At 41.4% G+C, this 16,762-nt stretch overlaps 1 protein-coding gene across 2 annotated transcripts; it reads left to right on the forward strand.

Moving 5' to 3' along the window:
• Window positions 1-1,895: 1,895 nt before the first annotated feature.
• On the forward strand, window positions 1,896-15,320 carry mmp17b (matrix metallopeptidase 17b). 2 transcript variants are annotated; one of them, XM_080901335.1, is made up of 12 exons: window positions 1,896-1,978; window positions 5,601-5,795; window positions 5,961-6,093; window positions 6,171-6,333; window positions 6,468-6,576; window positions 6,654-6,831; window positions 8,012-8,188; window positions 10,698-10,800; window positions 13,128-13,201; window positions 13,311-13,460; window positions 14,225-14,503; window positions 14,623-15,320. In XM_080901335.1, exons 2-12 carry the CDS (start codon window positions 5,667-5,669, stop codon window positions 15,003-15,005), a joined length of 1,878 nt encoding a protein of 625 aa, XP_080757461.1. In that variant the 5' UTR covers window positions 1,896-1,978; window positions 5,601-5,666; the 3' UTR covers window positions 15,006-15,320. The 2 variants fall into 2 exon arrangements, with proteins under 2 accessions (XP_080757461.1, XP_080757462.1); XM_080901336.1 differs by having other exon boundaries at window positions 6,192-6,333.
• The last annotated feature ends 1,442 nt before the right edge of the window (window positions 15,321-16,762 follow it).

Below are 16,762 nucleotides of genomic sequence, written 5' to 3' on the forward strand. Positions count from 1 at the left end.
CATTAGGAATGTGAGTTATTGTCCTCTCCTGACGGTGTTGACTTCAGTTTAAATATCTTCTTGTTCTGCTGTGTTACTATCCTATAAACAACTGCATTCCTCAGCATGTCTTACATGCAACTGCATTCTTATTTGCAGTTTACACAAAATTTGCATCACACCAATCGTATCGTATTGCAATAAAAGAAGCAGCGAAGGACATTTTGTTCAACAAAGAAAGGGAAAAATTATTAGTAAAACATTTTACTATCTTTCTCATAATGAGAGGTAAAGGTCTTTGACAGAGGATTCACTGTTGGGGTGGAACGTTCAGTCACAAAACTGGTTGACTGGCCAGTGTTTGAACAGGAATACTGTCTGAGTTGACATTGCTCAATGTGCTCATTGATGGCTGCGATCCTTGAGCATTAGTGAGGTGTGTGAGGATGCGAGCAGAAGTTGAACCCATGGAAGTGTAGAAGAGTGATGAGTTAGATGAGGGAGTGACTTGGTTCTCTTGGTTCATGAGTCATGTTCTACTTGTACACCAGGAGGACGATTCACTCAGTCTTTGCTGTAATTTTTATAATTAAATACCCAGAAAAATGACACACACACACACAAACACACACATATAACCCAGGACCCATGAAGACCAACAGGTTCTGGTGAAGACAGAGATGGAAATTGTTGTTAAGTTGTTACAGTAATTCATCAGCAGCTGTCTTTTTAAATTACTTAATGTTTCCCACTGAAAACACTGCTTGACTTTGCTGTGACGTGAGCACAGAAAGCAACAGAAAGCATAAAGCAAGTATAACAGTTTACATGAGACGGTTCAAAAGGAGCCTGAAATGAGCATTTGACTAATGCTAGTTAGGCCTGAACATTTGGCCCCTACAGCGAGGGCATCTGTAGACTCGTTTAGTGGTTTTGACCAGGGATAGGCCACTAATGATGTTCATGAACATCATGAATAACATGCACCATCACTGCTGGCTATGCATCCTGTGTGTCAGCACACCCGTGACAAATGTACTTCAGTCTAAGAAATTGAAGTCAAAGAGCAGAGAACGGTCAGTCCTGAGCATCAGTCCGTCACTGGATCTGCCTGTTCTGCTACAGACACACATAACAGGAATCAGGTTTCCTGAAAACACACTGCATTCGTCCTACACGTGTTTCTAGTTGCAGCTTTTTTCTCTCAGCAGAGAAAGACCAGATTAGATTGAGCTTCATGATCCCAGCAGGATGGTGCAGGGTTCACATGAAGGGGACTCACCAATGGAAGAAATAACATTAGCATTGACAAGAATATGGAGAACATGGCTTAGTGCAGTTCATGCTTTTTTCATTGACATGAACAGTAGGATATCAGTTGCATTTAAAGAAAGAGGCCAACATGAGACCACCCCTCCCACCAGTTCAGTGGATTAAACACAAAGAAGAAACACAAGGAAAAAGCTGCAGCAGAACGAGAGGGAGCCACAAATCTGTCTTGGTTTTGTTTTAATCCTCATGTTAAGAGGATTGTGTGTAAAAATGTCATCATGAGAGAAGATACACATAAACATGCAGATGTTGCACACATGCAAAGGCACACACACACGTGTCTAAACCCATCTTTACTGTGCATCACTAATCCTGCACGAGTCAAATGTTGCATTCTGCACTCACAGAGTATTGTGCCACAACTAATTGTTTTCAAATCAGATTTTCTTTGTTCATAAATTGTGTACTGAGGGCAAATAACTGACTGATAGGAGGAAAAACAAGTTGGGAAAAACCAAGGCACAATCTCGGGATAGAGGAAGGAAGATATTTCTGCAAAGATGAAACTCTTCATTTGTCATGCTGCTGTGGCAGTGGGTGGGGTAGGGGGTGGGGGTTAGGAGTCAGGCTTTGAGGAAACGAGCAGGAGAGTAGAAAGGACCCATCTGTTCCCATTGTGGCAAATGAAGAGAGAGCAGGGAGAAGCAGAAGGCAGAGCAGCAGGAAGGTAAGTGTTAAAAGCACTTTTCTCATCTTTAACTTGCTGTGATTCAGCTTTCAGACTAAATTTGGAGTTAGTGTAACTTAATGTAATGAATGAATGTGCCGTGGTCAGTGGTGTGAGATGTTAGGTTTCATTGTCAGATGGTGACAATATTACATGTGCAGGGACTAATACACAGCCTGAATTACTGTACAGCTGTGCCAATACCGCTGCTCGAATTCCTCCAAACTCTGCTTTTCATTTAAAGCCTGACTTAACTAGTCAAACGCTGTGAAATGCAAAAATAAGTCAGCTTTGGGGTTAAGACAAAAATGTATGCACTTACATTTTAGAGCATGAACTTTACCTGATCAGCTGCTTTGATGCAACGTGATTTGCCACCAAAGCAGTTCCTCTAATGTTCATTCCAGCTTGTTTAATTCAGAATGTTCTTTCTGACAGTCGGCTCCTTCGACCTTCGCCCTCTACTCTTGTGGCTGCTTTAATCTCATTACTTTAAAGCTGCCTTGTCCTCCATTCATCCTCCCTCCTCCTTCTCTGCCCCAGTGCTCTAACTGAAATGGTACACCCTCTAACTTAATTAATGGAGGCATCTTCTGATTGACATGGGCACACACATATCTAGCAGTGTCCTATGGGGCAGGGCACAATGCCCTCCTCTCTGTATTTTATGGAAATTCTCGTCCATCTCGTGATTGAATCTGGTAGGTTTCTCCACCCTGTGGGAATATACAACGTTTCCCATCAGCTTCTTTGACTCACTGCTTTAACGCGTCCGTGCTATTGTGACATGGAGTGTCACAGTGTGCTTCCTGTTCTTCTGTGACAGTTTTTGCACTTTACTTTCTAGCAGTAGCAAAAGTAGCCACAGGACGTGCATCACCACACAGGGAAGGTTGGGAAGGGCCTGGTTGCATGAAGAGATTTGATTGGGTAATCTAGTGTCACCGATAAAAATGAATGGATGGGCTGCTGTCAGTGCTTGTAGGGCCAGTGCACAGCAGACCTTCAATCCAGTCTGTGGCCTGTGTAACTATATCGACCAAAAAATGATATTGACACATCAGCACACCGGGCATGCCAGATTACCAGTAACTCTTTAGTGGATCTGTTAGACTGGAGTGCAAATTGCACAGCATCCAGAGACGTGCCATGAATAACCTTCATGATGATTGAGCGCCATGGGCAGCAGTCATGCAGGCAGGTAGCAGCTGTCCTCTTTGGGAATATGATGATGGTGGTGGATGTGAAGCACACTGGGACAGGCATTATTCTCTTATATTTTATTACATTGCAGGTGCAAATGTAATGTACTCATCTTTGTATCCTTCTGAGACCCAGAAAAAGGTTTTAGTTGGTCTCATTAATGCAGCCTTGTTGCATCACCAGCCAGAGGACATTCTTTCTTTCTCACCCGAGACATAAAGATGACTCGTGACTTTGACTGACTGCCAGATGCTGAGTTATACACCGGGTCCTGGCTATAACTAGGACCCAAGATAATCCGAGTCATGTCACATATACAGATATGCTGAATGATGCTTTCAATTTTAAGAGACGAGCACCTCCCTCTGGTTTGTAGTTGATCTGTTTTCTCATTAAAAAGTCTTTCTACCCAATTTCAAAAGAGTTGAACTCTAATGAAAAATCCTTTAAAATCTCATTCACAAATCAGAGTTAGTAATTCCTCTGTCCACTACAAAGGACACTGAATAAAAGTTCTCTTTCAAAAGTGTTAACATTACTGCACATTTCTGAAATTCTACTAAATTGAAGATAACAATCTAATATTTGTCATGAACCGAGGTTCCGCGCACAAGCTGGACCCAGAAGCAGAACCAAAAGGGTCGAGGCGGCGGGTGCTGATCGTGATCCAAATCTCAGACGGGCAGGCGGACAGGCAGGTGGCTCACAACACGCCGAGTTGTGATCTGAGTACACAGGGCAGAGTAGTGTTAGTTCAGACGGATAAGTTTTCATAAGGGCTTTCCCGCAGGTGTGCGTTACCGTTGAGCGACGGCTACGGACTGGCGTGGAGCAGCAGGTAGGGCAGGATGAAATAGTCCACCTGGTGATCGCCTGGGATGGGATGCAGGTGTGGGGTTAGCAGCCACGCCCACGGGCGTGGGCATCCCATCAGCACCCCGGACGCCGGGCCGTGGACCATGACAATATTGAAGAAACAATTTGAGGGTTCATTAAAATATTCAATTCAATTCAATTTTATTTACATAGCGCCAAATCACAACAATAGTCACCTCAAGGTGCTTTATATTGTAGGTAGACCCCTATCCAGTTGTTCAGTGATGACGCGACGAATCCTACTTCCGGGTCTAAAGTAGTCTGCGTTTGATATAGCTTTTGTGTTGTTAATGTTTAATGTTATGTATTTTCTTCTATTTGATCTCAAGAAGCTCCTAAAACAGTCAGCGATCACTGTTGACCTCCCTCAGCTTTTATTACCACTAATCATTTATTTAAGCTCAGTTTTTAAAACCTTAGGATGTAACTACAGCCCAGCCCATGCAGCAGTATATGAATGACTAACCTCGTATTGTGGATGGATTATCTCAGTTGTTCTCCTGGCTGAAGTTTGGTCCTTTTACAGCATCCTGCCATGCGATTACATTTGTTCCTGACCACCGAGAACACTCACGTTAACTTTTATCGAGTGGAAATAAAGTTAGCTTGTTTATATTATGCTAACATAGCTGTGTCGCTAGCGGTCACATAGCACATCATTATATACCAGCTAGCCCAACTTCAGTAACCCTACAAACGTCACTGCTGTTTAGTTTTCTGTCTTCATTTATGCTGGAAGTGATAGCTGAGTTGTACGTTTGAATTTGTTTCCAAAACCCCGCAGTCAGGACATGCTATATTGTATTTAGATAGAAGCTAGCGAGCTAACTCCCTGCTAACTTCTAACTCCGTTAAATGTCATAAATTCCGTTTTCATGGATGCCTGGATGTTAAACTCAATTGTTACACCTGGTAGAGCAGAACGCTGATCATTTTATTAAAGATGAAAGACTTTAGACAGTTTTTCAACTCTCAGTAATGCCACAGTGATCGTTTGATATATGGACCTGCAGCGGAGTTTAGACCCAGACACGGCTAGTGACGTCAGACTGAACAACCGGATATCATATCACTTAATCTGAAATGTGGGACCTCCAGTGCCTTTTCATTTGGAAAAGAACTCTGTTATTACTCTACTAGCCCAATCCCCCAAAATGTGGCATCAATAAAAGCCCAGCGTGTCCCCTCGACACCACAGTAGGACTCAGATTGCATAGATTCTGGTTGATGTAGAGGTTCATGTCCTTCACAGAGGACACAAATGAATTGCGGCCTTTTAAGAGAATATAGTGTTTTTTCTATTTTAATAACTGCAAAGAATGCAAACTTCTGTGACTGCTGTGAGGCGACAGAACTAACCACTGCACCCGACCTTGTGTCCGTGTCAAGCCACCCTCTGTACCACTGTGCAAAATGTTAAAATATTTTTGTTTACTTTGGATAACTTAAGGAAAACTCTTTAAATGTCGGGCTTTAGGGTTTTTTGCTGCCCTGTCTGTATCATTGTCTTTAATGTTTTAAAATGCCTTTGCTTCATTTCCAGTGGATTTCCACACACTGAAAATACTGCTTTCCACTGAATATTCAGTTCCAAAAACATGTAATCAAGATGAAGATGTATATGACTTTCCTCTGCTTGAGCTGTGGATGGATGCAAACAACTTGTGCTGCTAGTGTGACTCTGTCACCATCCTCTGCACCAGTGACACCCACTCAAGATGAGAGCTCCAAACTTGTGGTAATAGAAACCATACAACTATTGATGGGAAATTAATAATATCTTTACCAACTCTCTCATATATTACATTGGTAGTGAGCTTTATATATAATATAGATACAGGACTGCAGGATAGAAATGGAAGAAGAACACCCTGTTAAAGAGATCATTTACCCCCTTTGTTAGGATTGGCTGATGAAGTATGGTTACCTCCCACCCTCAGACCCTTCCACCGGTCAGCTGCAGGCTTGGACAGGTGTCACCAGTGCTGTGAGGGCCATGCAAAGGTTTGCAGGCCTAAAAGACAGCGGAGTTGTAGGTGAGGAATACAGATGGTGTCTTAAAAAGATGTTTATGCTGCTTCTCAAATCTAGTGTTCTCTGTGTGATTGGATAGAGTCTGTTCTCTGGTGTCCAGATGAGGAGACAATGGCGGTGATGAACACGCCACGCTGCTCACTACCGGACCAGGAGGAATCATCCAACCAAGAGAAAATAAATATGAGGAGGCGGAGAAGATGGGCTGTCTCCATGTGGACGCGCAGGAACATCAACTGGAGGTGGGATAAAACTTGCGAGGAGACTGTGATCAGTTCGATGTAGTAGTTCACAATGGCTTCCTATTGTCAGTAAGCTGTGCTTGGTGAAGTATCTGCCACTCGGTGAGGTCTTTGCGTCTATTTTACCTCGTCAGGTTGCAATCATATCCCTCCTCTTCTCATCTGTCTCGGGAAACAATTCGCTCACTTATCTTCTACGCTTTAAGAGTGTGGGCCGAGCCAACGCCACTGGAGTTCCATGAGGTTTGTCAGATGCCACTTTTGACTAGAACTAGCCATTCTGTCACACAGTCGATGAGTTTCATTCATTCTGTTTCCAGGTGGGCAGTCCGGATGCAGCTGACCTGCGGGTAGACTTCTTCCATGGTTACCATGGTGATGACTACCCCTTTGATGGGGCAGGTGGAGCAGTAGGCCACGCTTTCTTCCCCTCAGACCCAGCCCGGGCAGGAGTAGTTCATTTGGATGCGGAGGAAGAGTGGGCATTCAGACAGCCAGGTAGAACAACACTTCAAAAACATAAAAGTCTAACCTTTTATGAGTCTTTTGTCTTGTGTCTTCACATGGTGTAGATTAATGCAGCTTGGTGACCAAGCTTGACAGTGCTAGGCAGTAACTCAGTTATGGTCCTTTCTTGCTCCAAAGTTGCCAAATGGCAGTGGACAAAACAATAACACTGAGTCCAAAACCAGTGAGCTTTGGACCACAATGCTACCTCCATACACTCTATGGCCATACTATCCGGTTGTTCAGTGATGACGCGACGAATCCTACTTCCGGGTCTAAAGTAGTCTGCGTTTAATATGGCTTTTGTGTTGTTAACATGTTTAATGTTTTGTATTTTCTTCTATTTAATCTCAAAAAGCTCCTAAAACAGTCAGTGATCACTGTTGACCTCCCTCGGCTTTTATTACCGCTAATCATTTATTTAAGCTCAGTTTTTAAAACCTTAGGATGTAACTACAGCCCAGCCCATGCAGCATGATATAAGTGACTAACCTCGTATTGTGGATGGATTATCTCAGTTGTTCTCCTGGCTGAAGTTTGGTCCTTTTACAGCATCCTGCCATGCGATTACATTTGTTCCTGACCACCGAGAACACTCACGCTAACTTTTATTGAGTGGAAAAAAAGTTAGCTTGTTTATATTATGCTAACATAGCTGTGTCGCTAGCGGTCACGTAGCACATCATTACCAGCTAGCCCAACTTCAGTAACCCTACAAACGTCACTGCTGTTTAGTTTTCTGTCTTCATTTATGTTGGAAGTGATAGCAGAGCTGTACGTTTTAATTTGTTTCCAAAACCCCGCAGTCAGGACATGCTATATTGTATTTAGATAGAAGCTAGCGAGCTAACTCCGTGCTAACTTCTAACTCCGTTAAATGTCATAAATTCCGTTTTCATGGATGCCTGGATGTTAAACTCAGTTGTTACACCTAGTAGAGCAGAATGCTGATCATTTTATTGAAGATGAAAGACTTTAGACAGTTTTTCAACTCTCAGTAATGCCACAGTGATCGTTTGATATATGGACCTGCATCGGAGTTTAGGTCCAGACTCGGCTAGTGACGTCAGACTGAACAACCGGATACCAGTAAACCATGACTTGTTTCTCTTCTTCTTCTAATCAGGTCATCATTTTGTTTTCTGTTCCTCCTCTTCTGTTTCCTTCCCAGTCTCTGAGGGTACCGACCTGTTCACAGTGCTGGTTCATGAGTTTGGCCACGCACTGGGCCTTCCTCATTCCTCATCCCGTCACTCAGTCATGAGGCCATACTACCTGGGTCCTGTCGGAGACCCTCTCCACTACCGCCTGGGACCCCAAGACCTGGAGCACATCACTCAGCTCTATGGTGAAGCTTCTCACACCATGATTTAATCATTAATATTGATTATAGTTGATGTGTGAGGATGTGTAAACTAGACTGAATGTAAAATTTCAGTATTAGCACACATAGGATAATATAAAGTTTGATGTAAAAGGATAAACACTGAAGTGCAGTTTAAAGGATGGATGAGGACAGCTGTGAAATAGCTCCCTGGTCTGACCTCTGGTGTGTTTATTGAGGAAGGACAGAATTCGTTTCTTCACAGCTTTAGCCTCCACATTCAGCGAAGACTCTCATGAAAGCCTCATACTGTAAAATATAAAAACGAGGAAATGTCTGACTGCGCTGTTGCTCAGAAACCATTCTTAACTTTTTTCAGTTCATTTTGCTTTTGCATAATGTCATGAATGCTTGACAGGCAAACCGCTGTGTCTGTGGATATTCAAGCTTCTGCCCACATGTTCCAAAAAATACATCCTTCCACTCAGTGTCGTTCCAGGTTCATTAACTATATTTGCATCTCGGGTTTAACAATTTGTCATTGTGAAAATTTACTAACCACAATCCATTTTTTAATGTTTGGTACTTAAACTAATGAACATGTAAAATATATTATTCATTGGCACAACATTTTATACTAAGGTCTGTGGCTCCTAGAAGTTAAACTTGAATATCTTTGCCACAGATATGATATGGAATTGTATCTGTGGTTTTAAGTGAAATGCAAAACTATCGTCTGACAAGTAGTTTATAAATGAATAATTTCACAATATGAAGCACGCTGGAGAGGAAACAAGCCTTTCTGTAAAATACTTGGTTACCAAATACTGTGGCAATAGTTTGGGACATTGAACTGTGTTGTACTAACCTTCTAAAATGAAGCTAAATGAGTAATCATCACAGTAGGCTGGGCTTAACCAAGCATGTGTGACACACTGGAAGTGACAGTAGCTCTGGCTGTGTCCCACCAACCTGCAGTTGTCAAGGGCGAGAATGCGGTGGACTCAAGAGCAGACTCAATTTGCTTAGAACTGTGTATAATTTATTGAAAAGAACAAAACGTGAACGGAACTGGGTTTAACAGAAACCATACGCAGAAACTAAAGGAAATCCGTGGGCGGAGAAACCGGCGTAGAGCACGGGGAAACTTCTAACGGGAACTTCTGTAAACACAGGAGAGAGATGTTACTGAATGGGAAAAAACGAGTAAGGGACAGAGGTACGGAGTGCCAGTGGATAGTCTTGGGCTTACTTGGAGACCCTAGTTATTAGGCGGGGAAAAGGCTGCCATGGGTGTATTCCAGAGAGGGTCAAGAGTGGAGAGTCCGGTCCAGATTCCGAGGAGGTGGAGAATACGGACTGAAGGGCAGGCTGAGGAGAAGTGGAGTATATAATCCTCGGGTTCCGAGCAGACGGGAGAACAGGATGGAGACCAAAACAGCACTACTGGTGAGTGCGATGGGTGGAGAATCACAGATGGTAGCAGGACGAACTGGCGAGGAGTGGCAGGCCGTGCTGGCTTAAAAACCCTCTAGGTGGAGCCCCGGAGATTGACAACAGGTGATGAGCTGGCCAACTCCACTCCCAGGGACAAATGACAGGAACCTGGACCACGCCCAACCAGACACTCCCACAGCATATGACAGCAGTGGTTCTTAGACTGTCAGGTGGGCCCCTTTAGTGGTGCATGGAGCCAACCGCAGAAGGAGCATTGAAGAACCAGTCAGTATAACCCAAAATGGATCACCGTGAACTCAGCAGGGAAGTGTCTGCAGAGGTCAGGAATGACGTTTTCCTATGGACCCATATAGTGCTGCAAGACTTTTTATATCTATCACTGGCTGCTGCCCTTTAGATAGAAGCAGATTTGAGGCATTTCTGCATTGGCTAAATTTTTCCATTGAGAATCTACGTTTATGTCCAGTTAAATGGGGTTTAAGTCTGGAGACTGTGCTGGCCATCACCATCTTGTGATGTCTTCGGTAGTCAAAACATGACATCACTGTTTTGTACATTTTAGCACAATTTAATCCCCACATTTGTGAAAGAAAAGAAAAACACTTTTTTGAAAAGTCTGTAACAAAACCATCAAATCTGATAAAGGTTATTTAAATGCTGGAAAAGAAGAATGGATTGGAATAATAAAAATACGTATCCTAGCCTTAATTACTGGTTTATTAATAATGAATGATGCTCATAGTGAGTAAAAAGTAAACTGACTGCATTTTTTGGACAGAGATTCACTTTTAATGTGTTTGTATAATATAATACAGATACATGAAAAACACTCCAAAAACAGAATAAATTGTTACAAATAAAAATCTTTACTGCAGACACTAATTTTACTAATTTAATAATAATAATTTTGTGTTGTAAGATTTATGGGTTTGTCTTATCCTGAAATCTTACTGATGGCTCTCTTCCTGCAGCTCGAAGTTTCTCTTCACAGCTTCTCTTCTCCACAGGGGCGGAGGGGGAAATTAGGTTTTTTTTTAAAGCTTTTCCATTTAAATTGTTGTGATTTTTGATTTAGGCCAAATGAACAAGCTGCTGTCTACGGAGGCTCCTCGTATCACCACAGAGTTGCACCACAGAGGCCATCATCATCATCGTCGTCAGCATCATCATAGGCATGGGTATGACTTACTGAGAGATTTTTCTGTTAATAACAATCATATTAATATTATCATTATTAATAATAATACATTTAAGAATAAATAAAATCATGACTATAAAAAAAAAAAAAAGCAGAGGATTCATGTGACAGGATGAGTAATTAAACCCATTTAAAGGAGTGTGTTTTGAGACGGGATGTGAAGATGGAGAGAGTCAGAGTTCTGAATGTCTGGCGAGATGGAATTCCAGAGGCGAGGAGCAGAGCAGCAGAAGGTCTAGATCCCATAAAAGCCAAACGGGGGAAGGGACGTTCACACGGACAGAAGGAGACAAAAACTCTTTGTCATAAATATGCTAGATGGCTACAAGAATTCTTACTGTGTGCCTCTTTTCTTCCATATTTTTGCAAAATCATCTAATATCAGTATTAAGATTTTAAATTTAATTTCAGCCACCAAAGATATTTACATAAACAAGCTAGATAAACAATAGATAGATTTTGTAAACAGGAAAATGTTTACAGTGCTAAGTTAACAGCTAATGCTAGCAAGTTCCGCCTGAAACAGCTACAACAGACAGACATTCGTTACCATCTGAGGACAGCGGCGAGTCTAGGATCAGAGCTTTGGGGGTGCTGAGCACCCAGAGAGCTGCCCAGCCAGGCAAGATAAATCATAAGATTCTTAAATTCATCAAGTCACTCTGTGCCTGGGTCCTCGTCTCAAAACATGACGTCACTGTTTTGTACATTTTAGCACAATTTAATCCCACATTTGTGAAAGAAAAGCAAAACACTTTTTTGCAAAGTCTGTAACAAAACCATCAAATCTGATAAAGGTTATTTAAATGCTGCCAAAGAAGAATGGATTGGAATAATAAAAATACGTATCCTAGCCTTAATTACTGGTTTATTAATAATGAATGATGCTCATAGTGAGTAAAAAGTAAACTGAGTGCATTTTTTGGACAGAGATTCACTTTTAATGCGTTTGTATAATATAATACAGATACATGAAAAACACTCCCAAAACAGAATAAATTGTTACAAATAAAAATCTTTACTGCAGACACTAATTTTACTAATTTAATAATAATAATTTTGTGTTGTAAGATTTATGACTTTCATGCTTTCATAGTGGTCCTTAGGAGAGCTTGACATTTTTATCAGGTGGTCCACACTGTAAAAAGTGTGAGAAACACTGATAAGTGTGTGTGTGCTTTTGGGAAACATTTAAAGCTGCTGTACAGAATCTTTGAAACAAGCTTAAAACATTTGTAGAAACAGAGCATCTGCTTCTCTTTACAGCTCCTCACTCCACCAGGGCTGTTTGGCTCTTTCTGATAGTGAGCACATGTGATGCACGTACATGCGGCAGTCATACAGACAACTGGACGGTCCAAAGGTTGGCCTCCCTATTACTGGCTGAGGTTTTAGTAGAGTTGTGGCTGAACCACATAAAAATATATCATTAATTTTAATCTCCCCGATCAATGATAATGTTATGTTGGAATGTTGTTAAAGAGGCTCAGAAATGTTTCAAACCAGTTTGTTTAGCAGATTCTGTACAGCAGCTTTAATATAGGGAGGACACAACTTCCAGACTGTGAGTAAAATCAGGTTTTTTCCTCTTTGTCAGTTTAACAGTTGCTGTTGTGCCTGTCACTGCTCCCTGTCTGTTTGCTTACCTGGTTCTTCCTGACCTTGTTCTTTCTCCTCACGTTCCCTCTTTCCTCTCTCCCTCTTTGGACTGACAATCATACACAAATATATTGTATTCAATTAGATGATAAATTACATTAATATGAAAAAAATACTATTAAGATCACTAACAAAAAGTCCTCTCAGTGTACTTTCAACCAAAAGGCAAATAACCAAACCACACAAACATCTAATAAAAGATAAATATTGAAACACTGATCCAACATTATTCTTGATTGACAGATCATTTGATTTTACACTTTTACCTGAATGTGGCTCCTTTTAAAAAAAATAATAAAAAAACTTCCTTATATCCATTATGAACCTGGCTGTCTGTCTGTACAAAAAATGGTAAATGGCCTGTATTTGTATAGCACTTTACTGGATGTGTAAAGCGCTTTAGTATAGCGCTTTACACATCCAGTCATCCACACATCCACACACTGGTGATGGCAGCTACATTGTAGCCACAGCCACCCTGGGGCGCACTGACATGTCAGTTGATTCATGGGGCGATTTTAGCCCATTTTTGGGCTAAATTCGCCCCTGTCTCAGGACAAAGAGTATGGCTGTGCTGTCTACTACTGTTAACCAAATGAAACCCCGACATTCCTTTAACAAGTATCCCTGTGTGCTTCTGCCCTTCAGCCCCTCCATAGATCACTGTAACACCAGTTTTGATGCTGTGGCAAAGATTCGAGGAGAAACTTTCTTCTTCAAAGGTCTGAAAACAGATTTTTATAAATGTAGTTTATGTAGTTTAACTATGGAAGATGTATCTATAGTAACAGGATACCACAATTCATTATTTTCATTGGGTCATCGCTTCAGGTCCGATGATGTGGAGGGTCAATGGCGGAGGCTTGGTGTCGGGGCGCGGTTCTTCAGTGAGGAGGTTGTGGAGGGGTCTACCCCCTGACCTGCTTCATCTTCAAGCTGTGCTGGAGAGGCGCTCGGATCATGCGATCATCTTTATCAGTGGTGCAGTACAGTAACCTACTTGTGAGAGGGGTAAAACGGTGTAAAGGCCACAACAGTCAGTGCAGATTACGCACCATAACTGGCTATTAAAATCGTTACTGAAACTGTTTAAAAAATCTAAGAAGATTCCTTATTTCTTTATTTCTGTAACAATTGATTGACGTGAGTTTTTTTTAGCTCATATCTCTTCTAGCCTTTACATTTTGCACACTGAAGTACACTGAATGTGTTCTTCAAAATTGTCTTTTTCATAGAATTTGCCTATAGCCATTCCTGAATTACTTTTCAAGCAAGCAGTGATACGTTTGAGAGATAGTGATGTCTTCAGAAAGCAGAACTTGTTGAGATTTATGAGATTATTACTTACTTCCTGCTACTTTCAGAAGACCTACATGCACCTGTCCTATAGCTTCTTTGAACATCTCCTACAGTTTGGCTGTAGATTACATTCTCTATAACCAAAATACTTTTAGCATAGTTAAGGACTAAATTCTCCAGCATCAAAACTGATGTGTCCAATTATTAAACTTTATCTGGCCTTGGATGTGGCTTCAGGTTTTTAAACCTTTCCTTCTTATTTCTTTGGCAACAGACATCCACTGCCTAGAACATGCATGCAATGATAAAGTGAGAGTGTAAATACAAAATAATACATCAAAGCAGTCACAGTGGACAAGCTTAAACCTTTTTGAAACAATCGATGGTGTTTCACTGCGAATCATCGAACTGGCTTACTAACCTTTTCATGTGACGTCTCGCTGCAGGTCACCAGTTCTGGCTCTTCAAGGACCTGTCTCTGCAAGAAGGTTACCCTCAGCCCCTGTCTGCTCTCAGGACGGGCGTCAGCTTAGATTTAGCAGACACTGATAACGACGATGATGACGAGCAGGCAGCAGGAGCATTAGAGAGATGGGGCCTGGTCTGGGACCCGGAGGAGGGGGCTGTGTGGGGAAAAATTGGAGATGCCAAACAAGAGAATCAAGGAGACACCTGGACACAACTGCTCAAAGAGGGTGTGAATGGAATCACTACAGACACTAATGGTGAGGATCTGATTCATGTGTGAGATCTTTCTATTAAAGGATCAAATAAACGGACAAAGTTGACTTAATTTAACTAGAACCAGACTAAATTCAGTGAAGTTTCTTTTATTTCTCTCCAGGCTCTGTCTATCTCTTTAAAGGAGAGTCCTACTGGAAGTTCATGTTTCCAGGTTCATCACTGCATGATGGATACCCACGATCCTCTGCTGCAGACTGGCTGGGCTGCACTGACTCATCCTCACCTGGGATGCAGGACCTCTCCTTTTCACTGTCATCACCTGGAGGAAGAGAGGAGCTCAGGGAGAGTTGGAGATATCGGGGAGAGGAGGAAGAACTGATAAAAAGAAAGCGGGTCAGAGACGGAACTAAACACAAAGAGGTGCTGGACAGAGGTTCACACATCTGGACAAAATGCACATGCCGAAACGGAGCCCTGGGGGGCAGGACAACATTTTTGATAGCTGCCTTGCTGCAGGTTACATGGGCACTGTTAGCTGTTTAAAGGTGCACAATGAAAGAAAAAACTGAGGTTTTATTAGACTAAACAGAGTGTGTGTACAACCTTTCCACAAGCACTCGCATCCTCGCCCTGTACTCCTGTCTGAGTGTGAGATTAGAAATGTGCTGCTGGTTTCAGGTAGCAGCGGTGCTAATTACGAGTGCTATTTTAATTAGGAGGCATATTTATTTACCTGTCCACCAGTCATCCGGTCATATTGTGAGTTATGACCAGAAAACTGGTTCCATCTGTGAAGGACTGAAGTTGCCAAAATCAATTATTAACAAAAACAACAATAATAAATAATAATAATAATCACGCAGACATTAACTGACTGATAATTTGACATGCTTGTATTTACAGATATCAGTGTTTTAAATGTATGTATGGATCTCTGTATTACTTTTACATTCGTACTTTACAGCAATACTAATCTATCCCAGGCATCACAGACACCACACTAGAAAATGAAAGTGGTTTGGGGAAGTTAAAATTAAAGAGATCATTTTTAATATCATTTTGATAATATTTTAATTTCAGTTTGACCAGTTTCACCCCAAACCCACCGTAGCTTTTAAACTAAGTTTCTCTTTATACAGACAAAAAGTGGAGTAGTGGCTTTATTAAGTGGTTTTATTATTTCACCTTCCTGGTTAATTTCTCTTATTGCCGTCCCATAGGTGACAGTCTGCAAGCACACACTGTTTAAAAATAAGGATAAAAATCTATGAAGAAGGAGAATAAATGACATTATTATTATTTTTTATCAAAGCCTAAGTTTACTGCAGTTGAACACAACCTCCAACAGGGCAGTCAGCGATGGAGGTAGCCTTTAGCATGCAGCAGATTTGAGCAGTGTAAATGTACACCAACCAATTTGCACTTTTAATAACTCAAAGGGCAGCTGACCCTGACTCAGGTGACATCACTTAAGGACAGCTATCAAACTTAAAAACATTATCCTGCCACATGTTTCAGGTTCAAGGGTCTTTATTCGTCACATGCATAGTTATAACACACAATCAAATGTAACCTGACACGCTCCTTGACTTGAGCAAAAGGGGGGGGACATTATATAATATAACATATACATTAGGTGGATGTGCAGTAGTAGCATGTATGCAGCAAGCAGGTAAAGTCTGTACATTAAGTGAATTAAATAAGAACGGACAATCGCTTCTGAACACATAACAACACACGAGAGAAATAGTTTGAGCTCTATTTTCTGACCATTTATTTTTACCCATTTTCCATTCATCTTAACAGCATTTACATAAACTATGCATTTTAATGGTGCACGTGTGATGTACTCTCTTAGAAAAAGCATTTCTTACTGCGTCTTCCCTCCTCTGTCTTTTGTTGTTAGAGGTTGTTGTTCTGGCCTGCTGCTGGTATTTCACATGCTTTTTACTTAGTTCGATGTGCTTATGAGCCCTTCTGTTATTTAAAGACTGCCTGCTTGTTCTGAACTCTGATTTTGATCATGATATTCCTGTAAATAGGGTTTGAAATGAAGTAACTGAAATATGTCAACTTTTGTCAAAGCATTCTGCAGCTGCTGCTTCAACTCCATAATCCACAACAAATGGGGAATATAGTAGAAAAAAATGATCAGTAACTCTAAATGTGTTTTATATTTGAGATTCCTGAAAGGAGCCACGCTTTGCTTTGTTGACAGTGCAAACCCTTGCACTTTTCTCACTGAGCTTCATGACGTTGTCACCTGAAATGGTTTCACCCCACAGGTTTGCCTTGTCAGG

Source organism: Rhamphochromis sp. 'chilingali', assembly GCF_963969265.1.
Source record: "Rhamphochromis sp. 'chilingali' genome assembly, chromosome: 13".
NCBI classification, from domain to species: Eukaryota; Metazoa; Chordata; class Actinopteri; order Cichliformes; family Cichlidae; genus Rhamphochromis; species Rhamphochromis sp. 'chilingali'.